Source organism: Podarcis vaucheri (assembly GCF_965113315.1).
Source record: "Podarcis vaucheri genome assembly, chromosome: 5".
In the NCBI taxonomy this organism is placed as follows: Eukaryota; Metazoa; Chordata; class Lepidosauria; order Squamata; family Lacertidae; genus Podarcis; species Podarcis vaucheri.
In genome coordinates this window covers 8,588,913-8,609,182 of record NC_138763.1, presented here as the reverse complement: position 1 = coordinate 8,609,182, position 20,270 = coordinate 8,588,913, and the positions used below count along the sequence as shown (strand labels likewise).

The following is a 20,270-nucleotide window of genomic DNA, read 5'->3' as shown; positions in this document are numbered from 1 at the left end:
TTGTTTCTGACTAAATGTCTACAGGACTGGATAGCAAGTCATTCCAGTGTTCACCTGGCGGGGGATGGCATGTCCTTCCCAAATGCATCTCAGTAGACCTCCAGACTGTCATTTCTTTTGTGGTTAGTGTTCAAGGACACGCCAGGGAATTTAGGCTTGTGCAATTGAAGTGGACCAAAGCACTCCGTCACCCTAGCACAGCAAATCCTCCTTAAAAAATAATTGGAGCTTTTACAGTTAGGAAAGTGATGGGGAGATGCGATGGAAAGTGTGAGATGAAGAAATGTTTAATGGAAAGATGTATAAACACCCTGGAAGAAAATCAGGATGGGTGCTCATTGCCATATAACCCACCTAGAAACAAATCAGAACAAATGTGCAATAAAGACTGAACATCGTTTAACCTCTGCATAGGGTTATGCAAGCAAATCAGAGCGAATGCTCTACAAACAGGTTGCCCCTATAAGCTTTTGGAAAACTGCTTTCCTGTTGGTTCTTTACTGCATTGTATTGTTTCTAGAAATTGTGTCTGTTGCATAATAAATCCACTGAATCCACCAGGACTTACTCCCGTGTAAGTGTGCATAGGCTTGCAACCTCAAGTATGCCAAATTTCACATGTCACGCTGGCAAAGGTGTGAGAGGCAGGTGAGCGGCAGAGAGGAGCAGGAAGCCAGGGGATGATATTTGCTAGGTTGCATCTGGAAAAGAGAGAGAGAGGTGGGATTGGAGGGTCTCTGAACAGCTCAGAGGTTAGGTATGCTACAGGCTCTGCCCCTCTGCAAGCCCCTCCACCCCACCCTGCCTAGCAACAGCTCTGGGGAATCCGACTGCTTATTATGATCTCAGTAAGCAGGAAATGCATATTGTTTAATTATCTTTGAGCAGAAAATCTGGATAATATCACAATGCCTTGTTATTGTTGGAGAGGAGGAAAGGAATGCAGCTTTCCATAAACGAGCAGATTGCAGAGGTAGGAACCTCTGAAGTTGCCTTTCCCCAGGTCAGGCTGTTCGGCTCATCTCTCTAAGCATTCCCTCCTCTGATTGGCCGGGGCATTTGGGAGTCTCGTTCCCTAAGCGCCTGTCACAGGTGGCCAAAAGAGCACCTTCCGCACACAAGGGCAAAAGGGGGAACGAAAAGGAGTATCTGGTAAGAGAGCAGGGCTGGCTTGCCTGCTGAAGAAGAGTGCTCTACACTGCAAAACTTTGTTGCAGGTCCCACACCTTCTTTAAGCTAAAGGATGCACTGGAGGGAGGGAGCATCCATACCATATATTTAAGGCACATTCAATGCACATTGAAAGCCCCCACCAAAGACTCCTGGGAACACTAGTTTGCTAAGAACGCTGGGAATTATGGATCTATGGGGGCACAGGATTATTTGGGGCAGCCGTGTGCTTTCAATGTACATTGAATGTGCTTTAAACTTAAGGTGTGGCTGCAACCCAGCCCCACAGTCCTTTGCTCTCAACGATTTAAAAGACTCAGGAGCCTTTGAGATGATAGAGGGTTGTTGCGCTGTAAAGGTAAAGGGACCCCGACCATTAGGTCCAGTCGTGGGGTTGTGGCGCTCATCTCGCTTTATTGGCCGAGGGAGCCGGCGTACAGCTTCTGGGTCATGTGGCCAACATGACTAAGCCACTTCTGGCAAACCAGAGCAGCGCACGGAAACACCATTTACCTTCCCGCCTGATCGGTACCTATTAATCTACTTGCACTTTGACATGTTTCAAACTGCTAGGTTGGCGCAGTCGTGCTGTATGACCATGTCATATTCACATGTGTCCATTGGTGGCGCCTGTGCACTAGAGGCAGGTTGCATTGCACTGCACAACTCTGCAAATCCTATCTACGTCCTTACTGGGGATCTGTTCCTGAGCGACGGCATGCACAGGGTTGCACTGTTAGCTTCGAGAGAGCCTGGGGAAGGAGCTAACCCCTGAAGAATACCACCTCTTGCGACTCATGCTAATAACACTTTTTAGCAAGTATCACCCAGAGGGGGCTTAAAATGGAGATCCAGCAGGAAGCTAAAGAATAGGAACCATCCTCTTTAAACAAGGACAGTTGGAGCATCTGGTTAATCGAGTGTGTGAATGTGTTTTAAAGGAGTGGAGAGCAAGAGCGGAATTCCTTCTCACACTTCTGCGAAACCCACCCAGGCCCAAATATTTGCCTCCGTCTCCTGGGCTGCTTGTGTGGCAGGGCTCCCTCCCAGGGAGGTGAGGCTGGGAACCCAATTGCCTGGCAAACACAATTCCCTGGGCACAGCCAGTGTCATTAAACCATCCCTTTCTAATGCATCCATTAATCCCATGGCCAAACAAGCCCCCTTCCTGGTTACGGAGAGAAGGGAACCCCCACGGGCAGCTGCAAAAGGCACACAGGAAAAGGGGAACAGCTGCCCCACTTTGATCTCCCAGGGATGCCAAATCAAGACACAGAGCGGGAGATAGGGGAGAGAACTTTTTTATGAATGACTCAGGAGTGTGGCCTGCTGCCTTTATCAAACAAGGCAAATTAGAAAACCCTCCATAAAAGAGGCATTTATTATTATTATTATTATTATTATTATTATTATTATTATTATTATGCCTTTTACACATTCAGGAGAAGATTTTGGGAGAGTGTATTATACAGCCCTCTGGTTGGGTTTCCCCAGCCACTCTGGGCGGCTCCCAACAGAAAATTAAAAACACTATAAAACATCAAACATTAAAAACTTCCCTAAACAGGGTTGCCTTCAGATGTCTTCTAAAAGTCAGATAGTTGTTTATTTCCTTGACATCTGATGGGAGGGCGTTCCATAGGGCGGGCAGCACTGCCAAGAAGGCCCTCTGCCTGGTTCCCTGTAACCTCACTTCTTGCATTGAGGGAACCGCCAGAAGGCCCTCGGCGCTGGACCTCAGCGTCCTGGCAGAATGATGGGGGTGGAGACGCTCCTTCAGATATACAGGACCGAGGCTATTTAGGGCTTTAAAGGTCAGCACCAACACTTTGAATTGTGCTCGGAAACGTACTGGGAGCCAATGTAGGTATTTCAGGACCAGTGTTATGTGGTCCCGGCAGCCATTCCCAGGTTTGTTTGTTATTTTACGATCAGGCAATATATAAAGTTTGTGAAATAAGATAAATAATCAGTAAATTTATTTCAAAAGTTTTTCTACTACTTAATTACAACCGCCTCTAAGTGGTATACGAGTAACTCAATGCAATGAAAATGAAAGTCAGATGAAAATGTAAAATCAGAATTCACTATGCAGTAGTTAGTGCATATATTTCATGCCTTGTGCATGTGATGATCCAATACTGGGAAGCAGTGGCCCATTGTTGCTTCCCAGCTTGAGCGCATGGACTGACCTGATCTGTACTTGTTAGCCTTGCATGGAGATCTATCTGTAGATGATTTCCATGCAGATGTGTTTCTGCAGGAATTTTAACAGCACTGCAAGTGATGGTTAGTTGCTCTCGAAGTGCCATAAAACACGAACCATTCATTCTGTCCCTGCCCAGAGGAGGTTGCCATGTTAAATTAAGTAGACAGAATCAAAACATCTGACTCAACAAATAAACTCCGAGCAATCTCACTTTTGATGATGATATATATATTCTTCACAAAGGGAAACAGAGTGAAGCCAGCGAAGCCAGCAGGCTTGCTTAAAATTCCTGCCGCGTTGCATCAGAGGGCTAAAACAGGTTGCTAAAACAGCTGTTTTCTTTTGGTAGGAAAGGCTCTCTAACGTAACAGAGAATTCTCAGGACATAACCAAACGTCAGTTCAGCATGGAAAAATTACCCTTTAAAGCTGCAAACCTCTGCGCAATTGCAAGGGAGCAAATTCTGCTGAGCAAATTGGGACATGCAGTAAATAGTAATAATATTGTCCTGGAAGTTGGCCTGAGATGGGCCACGGTGCTGGTTTTTTACCTATAAAGCCTTACACCACTCAGTACTATTATACCTCCCCTTCAGGGATGCCAACTTGAATAAAATATTAGGGGGCCGCAGCCAAGCCCCACCCCACATAATTGAAGCCGTTCTAGGGGTGTAGTCACTGCCGCATGCTGACAGCTTCTAGGAGCCCCAGGTGAGAGCTGAGTGCAGGGTGGGGACCAAAGGTGGAGAAATGACCCCAGAAGGAATGCAAAGCGCCCCCCCACCAGGGGTACTAGCCCTCCCCTAACACCCCATACATTCCAGAAGTGATGATATTTGCATTTGTTGGCAGAAAACAAGCTGGATCTTTTTATTGGGTGTTTTTAAAAACCCGTAGGTATTTTTTATTACTTTCGAGGTTTGGGTGAGGGTGTGTTTTCTATAATTAAGAAGGGGGGGAAACCCCCAAAAGAAATAAAACGAATAGCCCGTCGTCCTCTCCCCAAAGTCCTTTGCTCCTGAACACCTGGCGAACGACTGCCTCCCTCCCTCCTCAGCCCACCATGTTACTTCACAGGAAGTTCCTACAGGCGATCCCGGGGCATAGCTCAATCATGCTGAATATGAGGAAAATAATATTAAGTCCATGTGTTTCAGACAAAACACAGCTGGTTCCCTCCTGCACCATCATCCTCCGCTCAGCCTTGTCCCTCTCTTCCCCACTTCCACTCCCGCACCGCCCCTCCGTTACCTTGCGACTGGGCTTCAGATGTGCAAATATTGCCACAGAATCCAAAATTCCCATGTCTAGTGTGAATTATTAGATCTCTCTCTTTCTCCCTGTTTTACTGAAATTATCTCTCAAGGGAGCAGGCCTCAGTCCGGTCAACCTAGTTACTTGGTTCTAGGGGAGGGAGAAGTGTTGGAAAGAAAGGCTTGATTCCTTGATTCCTTGCCACAGGGATATACAGCAGGAGGATGGCTCTCTCTCTCTCCCTCTCCCCCCCCCCCCACTCACCAAGGCTGCAGCTTTCAAAGCATCTGCTGGTTTTGAGGCTTCAGTAGGCTGCCTGTTTTTTCCTACAGAGAGGATGGTGGGACACTCCTTATGGGTCTCTCTCTCTCTCTCTCCTCCCTCTCTCCCTACCCTTAAAATAATTTTTCTAAGCCTCAGTACAACCTGCAGATGCATATAGTGGGGTTGTTGCGTTGGGATGGGAGAGGAAGGCGAAATAGCTCACACAGAAAGGCACATTCTCAAGCAACGCAGAAACTGAAACACAGCTACGCTACGCAATTTGCACTTTTCAAAATTTTGCAAGGCAGTGCTCCATGTACAAGCGACATGCACAAAAGTGCATATTCCCTGGTAAATAAAAAAAAGCACATATTCGCGAACGTAACATACACAAATGCATTACATCAGGGGAAATTGCTTTGCAGAAAAAGGTGAATATTTTTCTGTTGTGAACAGCCCTGGGATCTTTGGATAATTACAAATGTAATTAATAATTAATTAATTAATTAAGCTGTATACAAACACATGTGTGTTAGGAAGGATTTGCGCCAAAATGCCGATCCATTTCCCATGCTTCTGGCCTGCCAGTGGAAGCTGTAGTAGGAGGAGCCAAGCACAGCACCACCCAATCAGCGATGGCTGTGATATCAGTGAATGAACATATGCAAATTGAATGCAAATGTGAGTGTCCCATGGGCCTGCTTAATGTTTGTGCATCTAGCTCAGTGTTGCAAAAGCCACCTGGGGGTACCTCTCAGATTTTGGGCAATTTGTCTGCCCAGCCTTTGACTTGACTAGCCACAATTCTCCAAGGGCAGAAACAGAAGTTGTTCCCAGATGTCAGGAATTCAGCCTGGGATCTTTTGCATGCAAAACGCGGACTTCTACCACAGCCAGAGTCCTTTTCTCCCCTGCGTCCCAAAATCCCAAAGCTTCAAATCATATTAGCTTTAACATGTCATTTTCAGTTCAGAGACACTCTTATAGCAAACCATTGCTCGACTTCCATCATTTGATTCTGGCCTCTTTCCCCATCCAAAACCTCCTCACAGGTGATCCGTCATGGAGAGCTCCACTCGCCCCCTGCTGGAGAATTTATCCAGTTTCTTCCAATGAGATGCAGGAGTAGATTCTATGCAGCCAGCTGCAGTGTCACCTCAAGATTGACATCTCAAGGGCCCCAGCCTAGCTTTCAGGGAGCTGAAGCAGGAGACCCCTTTGGGAAGGACTGCTGAGGGATGATTTGCTGGGAGAGAAAAGGAGTGTGAGCCTTAGGGTGCAAGATATGAGGGACATTTCTGTTGGCTATTTGCAGTTTAGTAGCGCTGCAGAGAGCTTGCTGGGGAGACCATGCATTAAAAAGGGACTCAGAAATAACTTAAACAAGGTTTTAATAACAAAAGCAAAAATTGCTTATAAACTAAATACATCAACAGCAAACCAGACCCAACCACCAACCCATCCCCCAGGGTAATGGAGAGAGCTAGGTGCTGCTCCTTATATACTACACCCAAATGCTGACACAGCTTAATCAATACAACTCAGCAGCACCTGCTATGTTTCACAGCTGTAAAGCTGGGTCTCTTTATTTTGCTCTGGGCCCCTTAAAGACATACACATCGGGTGGAACAATGATGAACCTTTACATTTAAAGAAACCATTCAACAATTTCACGTCTGAGTGTGAGCATTGTGGGAATTGTAGCATAACCTCATGCCCACGCAGCAGAAGGCAGGTGGGTGGCATGAGGCCACTGTTTGGGGCACCAACGGTGGAAAAGGCAGGAGGGGAGCTGATCACGGATACTGGATGAGATAGGCCTGATCCTGCAGGGCTGTCCTTCATGTTTCAAAGCCTTTCTGGCCAGATTGTGGCAATGAAGGGGAGCTTGCTATGGAGTGGGGTGATGTTCAGAGTTCAACATACTATATTTATAAGAATACTGGGACGCGCTGGGGGCGCATGCCGGCCCCCGTGGCAAGGACTTCGTCGGGGTGGGTGACTCGTGGACCCACGGGAAAAGATTTTCAGGATTTGTGAGGGAGGTTGTAGTTGGATAGCCCCCTCCCCAGCAAGTTTGACGGGGGAGATCCGTTCCCCGTGGATGGGTGCAGGGAAGGCGGGCAAGCCCAGGTGAGGGTGCGGGGGACCCAGCGCCTCCGCCTCCGCCCAGCACCGCGGGCGGAGCTTTTCCTCTCCGCGTCCCGCCCGTTTCCTTTCCTCGCCGCGCTTCTCCTCCCGCGCCGTCGGGCGCCCTGCCTAGCCCTGCCCGTCCCGCCGCGGCGCCCTCGTCCTCCCGCAGCAGCGGAGCCCGGGAGGGACCGGACCGGAGCGGCGGCGGGCCAGGCAGCCTCCCTCCCTCCCGCGCCGACGAGAGGACGTCCCGTCCAGGACTGCGCGGAGGGCGAGAGGCGGAGGCGGTGGGAGGGGGCCCAATCCGTCGCCGCAGCCTCCCCGATCCTTCCCCCCTCTCCCCACCCCCCCAGGCGGTGCTGAGCGGGCCCCCCGCCGGGGCCGCGATGTGCCGCCGCCTTTGTTTGCTGGAGGAGATGCCCCCTCCGCGCCGCTTGGCCCAAGCCGGCGCCTATAAAGGCTGCCGGGGCCAGACGGGACGGTGACTCGCTCCGGGATCCCGCGCTCGCCTCGCCGCGATGACCCTCCTGGGCGCGGCGCTGCTGCTGCTGCTCCTGCCGCCGCTCGCCCTCGTGTGGCCGGGCCACGGCTCAGCCCCGCGCCCGCCCAAGCCCCTCTTGCCCATCCAGCCCGAATCGGCGGACCCTCTACCCTCCAAGGGGGCGGCAGGTAGGACCATCCTCCTCCTCCCTGGGACGCGCGGGTGGCGGAGGCTTCTTTGCAGGAGATGGGCACGCCACCCCCCACCCCTCGGAAGGGCGCATCCTGACCCAGCCCTGTCTCCCTTGCTTGGTTGGCACAGCTGCCCGGGCAGCGGCAGGCGAGCCTCCCAGCTGCTTCCCACGGACGGATTTCGAAGACCCCGTGCCCGCGCCTCTTGGCCGGGCGGCAACCCCGTCGAGGCGGGCGGTGGACGGGGACGCGGGCGTTTGGGAAGCCTCCCGGGCCGCTTGGACGAACGCGGGCGGGTTGCCGACGGGCGAGGAGCGCGCTTCCAAGTGGCACAGAGGGGGAATAGTTGTGGGTGAAGGGATGCCTGCTGTGTGAGAGAGTGACTCGGGTGTGTGCGTGCGTGTGTGTGTGAAAGGGGCCGGCGTGCAACGCGAGGCACCAAACGCAGCAGATGGCACGAATCTGGGTAGGAAGAAAAGTTTCTTGCCCGGCGACCTCACCCCCAAGGCTTTGCCCAGAGCTATTCCACACAAGACACCCACACTCGTTCAGTGTTCTAGACGTGCAGTCCTGGGTGCTGTGAGGTTGCAGGAATGCCAAGCGGGTCGAGGCTCCGCTCAACAGGCATAGCTACGCACAAGTCACAGACTTTCACCTTTGGGGCTCAGTCCTGGAACAGGTGAAGAACTGGCGATTCCCATCAGTTGTCCCTAAGTGGATCCCTGGTGCAGCCCTGATGGATCAGTGGTTGGGAAAATGGGCTCCTTGAGCAGAGAAGGTGGACTTCCCATCAAATTTAAATCTCCAAAAAATTTATTTTTAATCAGGGTGGGAAGAAACGCGGAGGAAAGAAATTGGGGAGGGATCACCAGCAAGGTGATCCCTATTGCAAGGCAGCCTAAGCGGTTGTAACAGTCGGTAGGGCTTCGAACTCTCAATCTCAGTGTCCGGTTTGAGCCTCACGTTTGGCAAAAAGATTTCTGCATTGCAGGGGGTTGGACTAGATGACCCTCAGGGTCCCTTCCAACTCTACAATTCTAGGATTCTAACTGAAATGCGTATTTATTTTATTGAGCAAGATTTATATATATCACTTAATCAACAAATCCTGTCCATTAAAATCATTCATTAAAAGTACCAACTGAAAAAAACCCACATTAACATGAAATATATCAACATCCAAATTAATCTCCTTATTTCTTCATGTACTTCTTCTCCTGCCTTGGAAATTTATTTATTTATCTCTTTTATTTAGATTTGTATGTTCCTTGAGGCAGGGACCTGCTGTACTGCTTCTTAATATTATAATTGTTCATCCTCACAACAACCCTGTGAGGTAAGAGAGTCTGAGAGGCAGTAATTGGTCCAAAGTCACCCAGTGAGCACCTTGGCCAAGGGGGGATTTGAACCCTAGGCCCCCCCAGGTGTGAGTACAGCACTTTAACCACTACACTACACTGTCTTTAATGGTCCTATTAGAGAGCATCTAGTCAACATTTACATAGCAGGTATATAAATTATTAGGTGTTGCCAGAATTTTTGTTGGGGGGGGGAAGGACTTTTTGGGGGCAGAACTGATGTGATTAGTCAGTTAGTTAAGTATTTCTATTGTTCTACTTGATCTGGGGGCAGGGAGCTGCCCTCCTTGTCTACGCCCAGTGCTTTTTTTCTTAAAAAAATGTTTAGGGGTACTCTCATTTTCCTTTTTTAAAAAAAAGATATTTATTAAAAAAATTTAAAATATAACAATGAAAAATAAAAAGAAAAAGAAACAAAATACAAAATCCATTTTCCTACTCATATTGAAATACTGCCCCTCAATGAGGCCAAACTTAGATTCACAAAATGTTTAGGGGTATGTATACCCCTGCAACCCCCCCCCTGAAAAAAGCACTGTCTATGCCTTTTATGTAAGTAAAGAACTACTTGGAGGAATCTCTGTGTCGTCTGCTTTGTCAACCCACTACTTAATAATGCCCGTGCGGCAGGTCTACATAGGCTGCAGGTGATTGGTTAGGGCACATGGAGGAAGGAATTAGGGTGGATGAGAGTGGATTGGGAACTGCGTGCTTGAGATGTGAAATAGAGAATTTTTGGGAAAGGGGCAATGGTTGGGCCTAGGGCTGAAATCCTGTCCCTGGAAGTGGTGAACCCCATTGAGAATGGGTGGACTTACTTCTGAGTTAAATATGCATAGGAATCCATTGTTAAGTCCGCTCATTATTAAACACACCCTTTGCAACTGGAAGCTCTGGTTCCTAATACCAAATTGGGGGTGTCTGATCAGTAATGGGTAAATGTACTCCTGTCCATGCCTGCAGTTGCTCTTTTTTCGTTTAATTTTAAACATCTTTATTAGAAGTTCAAAAAGTACCGTACATAATTATATGTGCACTAAACATTTTGAGACATAGAGAAAAGAGAGAAAAAGAAAATAGGAGGAACAGAACCCATGTAGAAGAGAAAATAAAGAGGGGGGACCCCCAAAACTATATTTTACAAGGTTGTTATTGTACTTCACCAGATGTTAACCTATTACAGTATTTGCAAGAATGGATTCCAAATATCACTGAATATGACCATGGCAAGTCTGCGTTTATAAGCAAGTTGTTCATATGTTGCGAGTTTGTATAAGTCTTCAAGCCAATAATCATAGAAGGGAGCCACATTTTTATTTTTCCAGCTGATGAATTGGATGCCCGCAGTTGCTTTTTCCTTCACCGCTGCTTTTTTGGCTCTGAGAAGAAGTTTGAAGGTTACAAACTCCGCTGAGTCCTCATCGAACTGGACAGCTCAGTTGGTTAGAGCATGGTGCTCTCCAAGGTTGCAAGTTCGATCCTCGTACGGGACAGCTGCGTATTCCTGCATTGTGGGGGGTTGGACTAGATGACCCATGAGGTCCCTTCCAATTTGACAGTTCTGTGATTCTAAGGAAGCCTTAAGGGCAGGGCTCTGGAGGGCAGGGCAGGTGCTGGAGGTTGCTGGGTGGACCTGGGTGAGTCAGCAGACAGCCTGTGCTTTTAGTGAACTGATTTATTTGGAGGAGGGGGTGCAGGCAGCTGGAAGACCATGTACATTTCCTGCAGACCTGAGGTGAAGAAGGGCCTCAGAAGCTGATGTCAGGGTCCAGGTAGGTTCATATGGAGAGAGGTGGTCCTTGAGGTATTGCAGTCCTGAGCCATTTATGATGCTGGATGATGGTTTTCAGGTCGGTCTTCCTGTGCTGTGCTTGGTTGGTTGGTGCACTTATGAACATTTAACATATATCTAAGACCTAAAAATTCCTATCACAGCTTAAATGGGTTCACATGGAGCTGGAAGGTGCAGGCAGGAGGCTTGCAAGGACCAATTAGAAGCACCTCCAGTTAAAAGGATCAGAAGCAGCAGATTTGGGGCTGGATTCAGATTGCTGCTGCCAGTCAGTGCTCAGCTAAGTGGCCCAGTGGCCTGACTCTGGGATAAGGCTTTTGAAGGTGATGGAGTTATGTGGAACTGGCAAGATTAACAGCAAAGATTAGAGACAGCAGAATTTGAAGTAGGAGCACCAGCGTTATTTATTAAGTAAATAGGTTCGAATGGATGTATTGAATATTATACATGAAATATGCATCCTTTAAGGGTAAATATGGAAACCATGGAAATGGGGTACGGTAAGTCAATGGACTGTAATTTAATGGTCTATACCAAATTTATGGTCTATACCAAAATCTGTTTTTGTGTGTGTGCAAAATCAATAAATGGGTGTTTTTAAATAGAGGCAACCTTCATAGAGGCTTTCAGGAGCACTCAAGACTCTTCATCTCCCCCCCCCCCCAATTTCTTTTAGGCTGCTCTTTTGGTGGCAGATCCTATGCCCTGGAGGACACTTGGCATCCAGACTTAGGCGAGCCCTTTGGCATCATGCACTGCGTGGTCTGCTCTTGCGAGCCAGTAAGTGGTTATTTCCAATTCTTTTCTCTCTCTCTTTGTTCCAGATGTGGGAGGGAGTTGCTGCAGAACCCCTGAGCAGGACTGGGGAACCTTCTCCACTGCAGGGGCCACATTCCCTTCTGAGCAAACTTTCAGGGGGCCACAGAGTACAAGTGGGTGGAGCCAGGGGCCAGAGATGGGCGGAGCTACAATTGGGACTTTCCCCTTGGTGCTAGTAGGTTGGTTTCAGCACAAACTCACCTCCCCCCCGTCCTTCACCTATGATGATGATGATAATAATAATAATAATTTTATTATTTATACCCCGCCCATCTGGCTGGGTATCCCCAGCCACTCAGGGCAGCTTACAGTACATATAAAAAATATTGAAACATCAGACATTAAAAACATTTCAATAGAGGGCTGCCCCCACTCCCTGGACCGCTACACCTCTGCTTGCAACCCATCGAAGGCGTAGTTCTGCCTGTCTGATTATTCCTCCTTAAGTCTCACTGTTGCCCTTTTAATTTAATTTAATTTTAATTTTAAAGAATAATACTTTATTTACAATTCAACAATAACAAAGGAAAAAACCATAGTAGTTGCTACATCAAGTCATTACAATTAACCAATTTTAACAATATATAAATAGTAATAGAAAAATTACATAACATCACTTTTAACTTACTGAACTTTTCATATTACACTTTTATCTCTTTGTCTCTTTCTTAACATATCAAAAAGAGAAAGGCCAAGAAAGGAGGCACAAAAAAGAAAAGAGAAGAGGAAGAAGAAGAGGGGAGAGGGGGAAGGGAAAAAAGGGAAAAGGGAAAACAAAACAAAACAAACACATTTGGCTTCTGATTAGACTCATTGTATTATTATTTCTACAATTTTTTCACACACAGTTCCAAGTTATTGTATTTCTTTCTTTGTTTTCGTCAGATATCAAAAAACATTGTATTTGTTGCCCTTTTAGCAGGGAGGAAACTTGGTACCGTGGTAGCTCTGGTTGTTGTTTAGTCGTTTAGTCATTTAATTCGTTCCGGAGATCTGTTCTTAACCCGAAACCGTTCTTAACCTGAGGTACCACTTTAGCTAATGGGGCCTCCCACTGCTGCCGTGCCGCCGCTGCGCAATTTCTGTTCTCATCCTGAGGTAAAGTTCTTAACCCAAGGTACTACTTCTGGGTTAGCAGAGTCTGTAACCTGGTGTTTGTCACCCGAGGTACCACTGTATTAGTTGGTTCTGCCTCTCACTGGCTCTGGCGCCACCTACTGTTGGCCTCCTTGCCTTTCTCCCAGCAAGAACCAGCCATCGCCACCGCCACTACCTACCCGTGAGCAGAGTCATGTCCCGGAGACAGCCAACTTAAAGACATTGCATGATACCCTGCATTGAACTTGCCTCTTTCCAATCAAGGAACACAACAAGCGGAAGGTGGCCTCCTTTGAGAGCAAGCAGCTTTTCCATGCTTTTGGCCGAGTAAGCCTCTCTCTAACCCCCCCCCTTTTCATAGGGTGACAATCTGTGCTTCCGGTTCACACTTTTAAACACCTTCAAAATAAATATCTAAGGTCTGCTTTAGGAACTGGAAGTTCAGGAAACTCTGTTCTCTTCCGTATGACAACGTCTACTCAGGCACACAAATACTGTACTGAGTGAGTTCCAAACTAGGTGAGACCACAAGAGAGCCATGACCAGATTATCTCCTGTGGGGTTGTTTTTTTTTCAAAAAAAGAAAGAAATTAAAGGTAGATACATTTGAAACAAACCATCTCCCCTCTCTGCATACACACAGCTGCGTTTACCCTGTTTGGGGCAGGGGGGGAAAGCCGGGAAGAGCTCATCCCAGACCTCCCACCTTCATTACTCCCCAAGAGAGGCTCAAAAGTGCATTTAGTCACTCATTTTTAATGTAATGTAGAAAACTGCTTTCTTTTTCTTTCTGTCACACAGGCACATAAATCTCTTAATCGCTTCAAGGTATGTGTAGGAGCCTTGCCTCAGGCCTCTTCTATTGATTCTAAATAGTTTTTAACCTTGTGTTTTACACTGCTGTGATGTGCCATAAAGTCACACCTTCTGGCGAAGGACAGGTTATTAATAACAATAATGATGCTAATTAATGCTAACTCCAGCGATCAGAGAGCTGGGATTTCAGAGTGGGGTTCTGGCTTGCAATTCTGTCATTTGCATGACTTTTTTTGGACAAGGCCCTCACCTAATTCCCCATCAGCTTCAAAACAGGAAATTATATTGTCCTGCAAAATGCAGATACACACACACACACACACACTTCAGCTTGTTTATCTATTGGTCTATTTGTTGATTGTTTTCTTTTCAGATTGTATTAAATTATAATGTTGCTCTTTGATGATATTTTGCATAAGTTGCCTCGTGCTCCCCCCCTTTTTTAAAAAGTGGGGGTGCAAACAAATTCATAAATAACAGGGAGGCTGGGAAAGCAGATCTCATAAACACCGCACTTGCAGGTGCCCTTTATTGAGGAAGTGCCTGTACTTTTGGACACAGTCACATTATTTCCCTTCCGCAATAGCTCAAAATGCTCTGGCACGTCCTTTGCTGCACGATACGCTCCAAGACAATTTCCTGAAGTAAATCTGCCGTCGCTGTTTGTCCCGGCTGCAGGGAGAGGGCAGTGCAGGGGCACAGGATTCACCTTGGAGAGGCAAGCAGACAAACTGCCTTTGCCCTGTGGTCTGCCCTAGATAGCACAGTGGTACCTCGGGTTACATACGCTCCAGGTTACATACGCTTCAGGTTACAGACTCCGCTAACCCAGAAATAGTACCTCGGGTTAAGAACTTTGCTTCAGGATGAGAACAGAAATCGTGCTTGTTCTTAACCTGAACCACCACTTTAGCTAAAGGGGCCTCCTGCTGCTGCTGCGCCACCAGAGCACGATTTCTGTTCTCTTCCTGTTCTCTATACCTGAAGGAGCGTCTCCACCCCCATCATTCTGCCCGGACGCTGAGGTCCAGCGCCGAGGGCCTTCTGGCGGTTCCCTCATTGCGAGAAGCAAAGCTACAGGGAACCAGGCAGAGGGCCTTCTCGGTAGTGGCGCCCGCCCTGTGGAACGCCTTTCCAGCAGATGTCAAAGCGATAAACAACTACCTAACATTCAGAAGACATCTTAAGGCAGCCCTGTTCAGGGAAGTTTTTAACGTGTGATATTTTACTGTATTTTTGGTTTCTATGGAAGCCGCCCAGAGTGGCTGGGGAGGCCCAGCCAGATGGGCGGGGTATAAATAATAAATTATTATTATTATTATTATTATTATTATTATTATTATTATTCCTGAAGCAAAGTTCTGCACCTGAAGCACTATTTCTGGGTTAGCGGAGTCTTTAACCTGAAGTGTATGTAACCTGAAGCATATGTAACCCGAGGTACCACTGTACCGTTCCCTGGTCTGAAATTGGAAAGCACCCATAGACAGTAGCATTTTACTATCATAACAGCAGTTGCCTTCTGCTGATGGAGCATGCAACTTTCGGAACTTATCTCTGCATCATAAACTTTTTTTTTAAGAGTTAAGTGAGACTTCTCTGGAATCAATCATGAGATATGAGGTGAGATATGGAATCAATCATGAGATATGAGGTCCAGCACAGATGTGGAAGCACAGCTCACAATGCATTGCAAATGCCTCGGATGCATGTCCTCCATCATCAATATTTTCTCTTTCCCTCCACAGCAGAGGAATCGTCGTGGGAAGCCGACAGGCAAAGTCAGCTGTAAGAACATTAAGCACGACTGCCCCACCCCTCCTTGCAGTGATGCCATCCTGCTGCCAGGACACTGCTGCAAAACCTGTCCGAAGGGTAAGGGTTGATGGTGATGGTGGTGGGTCCTATGTTTTCCATGGGGCAGGAGGTAAAGTCAGTTGTCCTCATGGGTTGTGGGCCTCCCTGACACTAGCCAATCTGGCCTTCTCCCATGGCAGATGAATATTTGGGCGTCCTCATGAAGTGGGGTGTGAATTCGCCTCAATTTCTAAACCACTTGCCTCACAGAGCCCCCTGGCACTCAGGCGCCATTTTTCCTGTCCAGCCAGCCAGTTTCGTTGGTCAGAGGAGGGTAGTGAACTGAGCATTGGACCTTGACTGGGGAGACCCACCTTGTCCACAAAGCTCACTTGATGACCAGCCACTATCTCTCAGCCTAACTTTTCTCATAAAATTGGAGAGGGCCAGGGTTATGTTTGCCACCCTGACTTGGTAGGCAAAAGCTCAGGATCGAAACATGAAACAAGTAAATAAAGGCAGTCCCCAAGTTTCTTTAGGTTACGCTAATTATATTCAAATCAGCCTAAAAGTGATTCATGAGGATTAGAAACTTCCTCCGTTTTTGGTAGAGAGCAGAAGAGAAAGGGCACTCATAATCTTAAGGACCAACATTATATGATGCAGAGTTTGTGTATGAAACGCTTCGCTGTAACAGCTTTTGCAAGATGCATCCTTTCCAGCCTTCGCTGGCAGCAGTTTGAGGACGCACCCTCAAGCCGGTTGCTGCAGGCGACTTCCATTTGAAAAGCTACTGTTTTCACGGAGAGGCTTGTGTATCAAATCTCTCAGACTGGAGGTGGAAGGGGAGGATATCCGAAGGAACGGATGCTCCCTGGTTTATTCAGTGTGTTGATTTTGTGCATTGAGCCGGGGCCAGCTTCCCCTGTATAGTCTATTTCCCAGTTTGTTTGGGTCTCTCTGGGCATCTGAGAAGAAGGGCGCTTGTCTGTGATCATAACACCCTGAACAACACACCTGCCCCGGCCAGCTCAGCAGAGTTTGTTCTGGGACGGGAGACTGCTTGGGAACACAAGAGGGTTGTACGTTTCACAGGAGTATGAAGGGTGCAGCCGGGTGGGGGCTTCAATGTTGCAAATGGGCCACTGAGATATTGCAAACAGGTTGTTGGTTTTTTAAAAACTTTTTTTCCTTGGAAACAGTAACTCTGGATTAAATGGAGGGTAAAATGCGACCTGGAATTTCTGATGACAGCAATGTCACAGGGACTGCAAGAAAAACCTTACAGGCACGAGGAGCACTGATCCCCACAAATAATAATAATATTTTATTTTATTTTATACCCCATCCATCTGGCTGGCTTTCCCTAGCCACACTGGGCGACTCCCAGGAGAATAGTAAAAACACGATAAAACATCAAACATTACAAGCTTCCCTAAACAGGGCTGCCTTCAGATGTCTTCTAAAAGTCAGATAGTTGTTTTTCCCTTTGACATCTGATGGGAGGTCATTCCACAGGGCAGGCACCACTACTGAGAAGGCCCTCTGCCTGGTTCCCTGTAACTTCGCTTCTCGCAGTGAGGTTACCAGCAGAAGACTCTCGGAAGAGGACCTCATTGCCCATCTAGAAGCTCACTGGGTCTTGCTTTTGCTATAACTCTTTTTTTCTTTCCATCCTGGGTGCGAGTTCCAGACCAGCTAGTGGCAGACAAGCTCCTCCTATCTCAGGTACAAAGCAGAAAATTGGAGATTCCATGATCACCCATGCCTAGCCCCATGAGCCCCAAAGCCCTCTCCCGTGCACCTATCTATGCCTATTCTCTCCTTCACCTCCTGCCCACCCCCACCCCCCCAGTTCCACGCCTCACTTACCCCATTTATCAGACACTTCAGCAGGTGGGACTGGGAAATGTGTGGTCGCACTGGTGTCGTTGGGTGACACTCCCATCCTTCTTGCCTGTCAGCTCTGCTGGCTGGGTCTGATGGGAGTTTGTGAGTCCAGCAACATCTGGAGGGGCAACCCACCCCTGAAGTCAGTCAAAGGAAGGGATGGGAGCCGCGCCTCTCTGGAAAACACATTTTTCATAGGATAATAGAACAATTGAATTGTTGAGTTGGGAGGGACCTCCATGGGTCATCTAGCCCAGGCATAGGCAAACTTGCCTCTCCAGATGTTTTGGGACTACAACTCCCATCATCCCTAGCTAACAGGACCATTGGTCAGGGATAATGGGAGTTGTAGTTCCAAAACATCTGGAGGGCCGAGTTTGCCTGCCACTAGCTGGCCTGGAACTTGCACCCAGGATGAAGGGGGGGGGGAAAGAGTTATAGCCAAAGTAAGACCCAGGGAGCTTCTAGATGGGCAATGAGGTCCTCTTCCAAGAGTCTTCTGCTGGTTCCATCACTGCAAGAAGCGAAGTCACAACCCCCTGCAATGCAGGAATCTCAACACAATGTCTCCCATTCAATTTGAAACCATAATGGCCCCTGCTTAGCTTTGCAAACGTTGAAGCAGTTTCATTGCTGCATTTTGGGTTGTGCTTCTCACCTGGCATTTGAGGTCAGCATATTTTAAGCCCCGGGAGCTATTTCCCCAAGCCTAGAACTATGAATCTCTGCAAAAAGGCAGTCCCTTGGCAGAGGACGGCTGTGTCTCTCCATGCCTTTCTTGGGTGCTCTTTGGTCTGGCCAGTGAATGGACCTTTACTCTTTCTTACCCTCCTCCTCCCAAGTAACTTTTCTGCTCAAAGTAGCCCCCCCCAAAAAAATGGCAGAAAGTTCAGGTAGATGGATTTGGGAAATGTGCAAGTTAGTCTGAATGGGTCGGAAATATTGGCTGCTATTCAGAGCCAGGTCTCTCTGTGTGTTTTGCCACCTCAGAAGAGGCAGGATAAGGGGGCCTTGCACAAGGCAGTATCCCAAACTCCCCTAGTATCTTGCACAGGATTTTAGGATTCACGGTCAGTTTGCATGGGGAGCTGGCCGCTCCCGAAGCAGCAGAGAGCCTGGAGAGAATTGTGTCACCTCGTCCGCTTCCCGCACTGATGGAAGTCGTCCTGTTGTTGCTCCGTTCCTAAGTGATTTGCACAAACACAATTAACTTTGTCCCAACAAGGATTACATAATAACAGCTTTTGTGCCGATTCTTTCCCAAGTAGCACACAGACAAGCCCTCCTTGCCAAGAAGCCGTTTCCAACTGGGCTGGCTGATTATCACAACCTGCTAAGGGTGGCGGATAACCCTCTGGCATCATGCCAAGGGCTCTTCGTTGATTTCTATGGGACTATCTCTGGCTTGAAATCAAAAGGGTTTTTAGATCAGCTGTTGTGCAGATCAGGGTGTAAATGGAAGAAGGGAGCAGGGGACCAGTGCTTGCAAGGACCACAGGTCATATGGGAAACTGGGACCCCCTCTGAGTCAAGGGTCTTTTCTGGATCTATCAGTCAGTATTAGAAACTGTGCAGCAATGTAAAGGAAGCATAAATTCTCAGAGGGATCAAAGAGATGAACTCTGGACTCAGACAAAATTCCACTGTGCATCTTCCCCAAGGTGAAATTTTCTCTACTAGGTACAGTCATACCTCGGGTTACAGACGCTTCAGGTTGCATTTTTTTGGGTTGTGGACCACTGAAACCCAGAAATACCGGAATGGGTTACTTCCAGGTTTTGGCGGTTGCGCATGTGCAGAAGCGCTAAATCACGCTTTGCGCATGTGCAGACAAGCTGCTGCGGGTTGCGGACGTTGCGGCTTGTGAGCGTGCATCCCTGCACGGATCACATTCGCAACCCGAGCGTCCACTGTATATATCTATACAGTGGTACCTTGGTTTTAAGAACAGTCTGGTTTAAGAACGATTCGGTTTATAAACTCCGCAAAACTGGAAATAGTGTCTGGCTTGAGAACTTTACCTTGGTCTACGAACGGAAGCCGAACAGTTGAAGGGCACCAGCGGCAGGAGGCCTCATTAGGGAAAGTGCGCCTTGGTTTATGAATGGTTTTGGTTTAAGAACAGACTTCCGGAACGGATTATGTTTGTAAACCAAGGTATCACCGCATCTATATTGGGGTAGGGCATCACATGAATCCCAGCTAGAGTTTGCCATGCATGAGCAATGGGCATACAGAATTGCAGATTTGGAAGGGATCCCTGGGGATCATCAAGTCCAACCCCCCTGCGATATGGAGCTTTGCCACCTGTGGGACAGCTAAAGCCGTGTAGGTCTCATGCATTTACTTATACACAAGGGATTTTCATGCCAGATCCTGGTTTTCTGCAAAAATGTCTCTGTTCATCATAACTATATTCCGCCAGTTTGACTAAAAGAGGCCTCAAGGCTGCTCAGAATTTAAAATCAACGAAGTATTCAGGTGATATTGGAGGGGATTATAAAAAAGGGGGGGGATAAATGTCTGCTCATCAGACACTAGTTGTAATGCTTCTCTTTGCTTTTTAGAACTATTCTCCCACTGTAGCAACATGGCATGATACCATACTGTGCTCTGACTTCATGACAACACCATGTAGCTGATCAGATTTGGCTACATGGTGATGTTGCAAAGGCAGCTCAGAGCAATGGCACAAAACATTACCCTTGCTCTGATGTGGCTTCCCGAAAATACAACATAATCAATCAGATGTGGCAGTGTAGTAATGCCGCAGTGCCAAAGTGTTTCCTGGCCTCATGCGGGAGTAGAATCATAGAATCATAGAATCATAGAGTTGGAAGAGACCTCAAGGGCCATCGAGTCCAACCCCCTGCCAAGCAGGAAACACCATCAGAGCACTCCTGACATATGGTTGTCAAGCCTCTGCTTAAAGAGTAACTAAAAAGGAAAGGATGGCTTCAAGTAGCAACAGGGAGGGACATTGCTGCCACTGCCTGAAC

General features: G+C 47.7%; 1 protein-coding gene across 1 annotated transcript in view; it reads left to right on the top strand.

Moving 5' to 3' along the window:
• The first annotated feature begins 7,247 nt into the window (after positions 1-7,247).
• Positions 7,248-20,270, top strand: part of CHRD (chordin) — a 48,359-nt gene continuing 35,336 nt past the window's right edge. Inside the window, exons 1-3 of the mRNA XM_082224024.1 lie at positions 7,248-7,698; positions 11,528-11,631; positions 15,333-15,459. Coding sequence (XP_082080150.1) covers positions 7,548-7,698; positions 11,528-11,631; positions 15,333-15,459 — 382 coding nt within the window. The 5' untranslated portion in view covers positions 7,248-7,547. The remainder of the gene's footprint in view (positions 7,699-11,527; positions 11,632-15,332; positions 15,460-20,270) is intronic.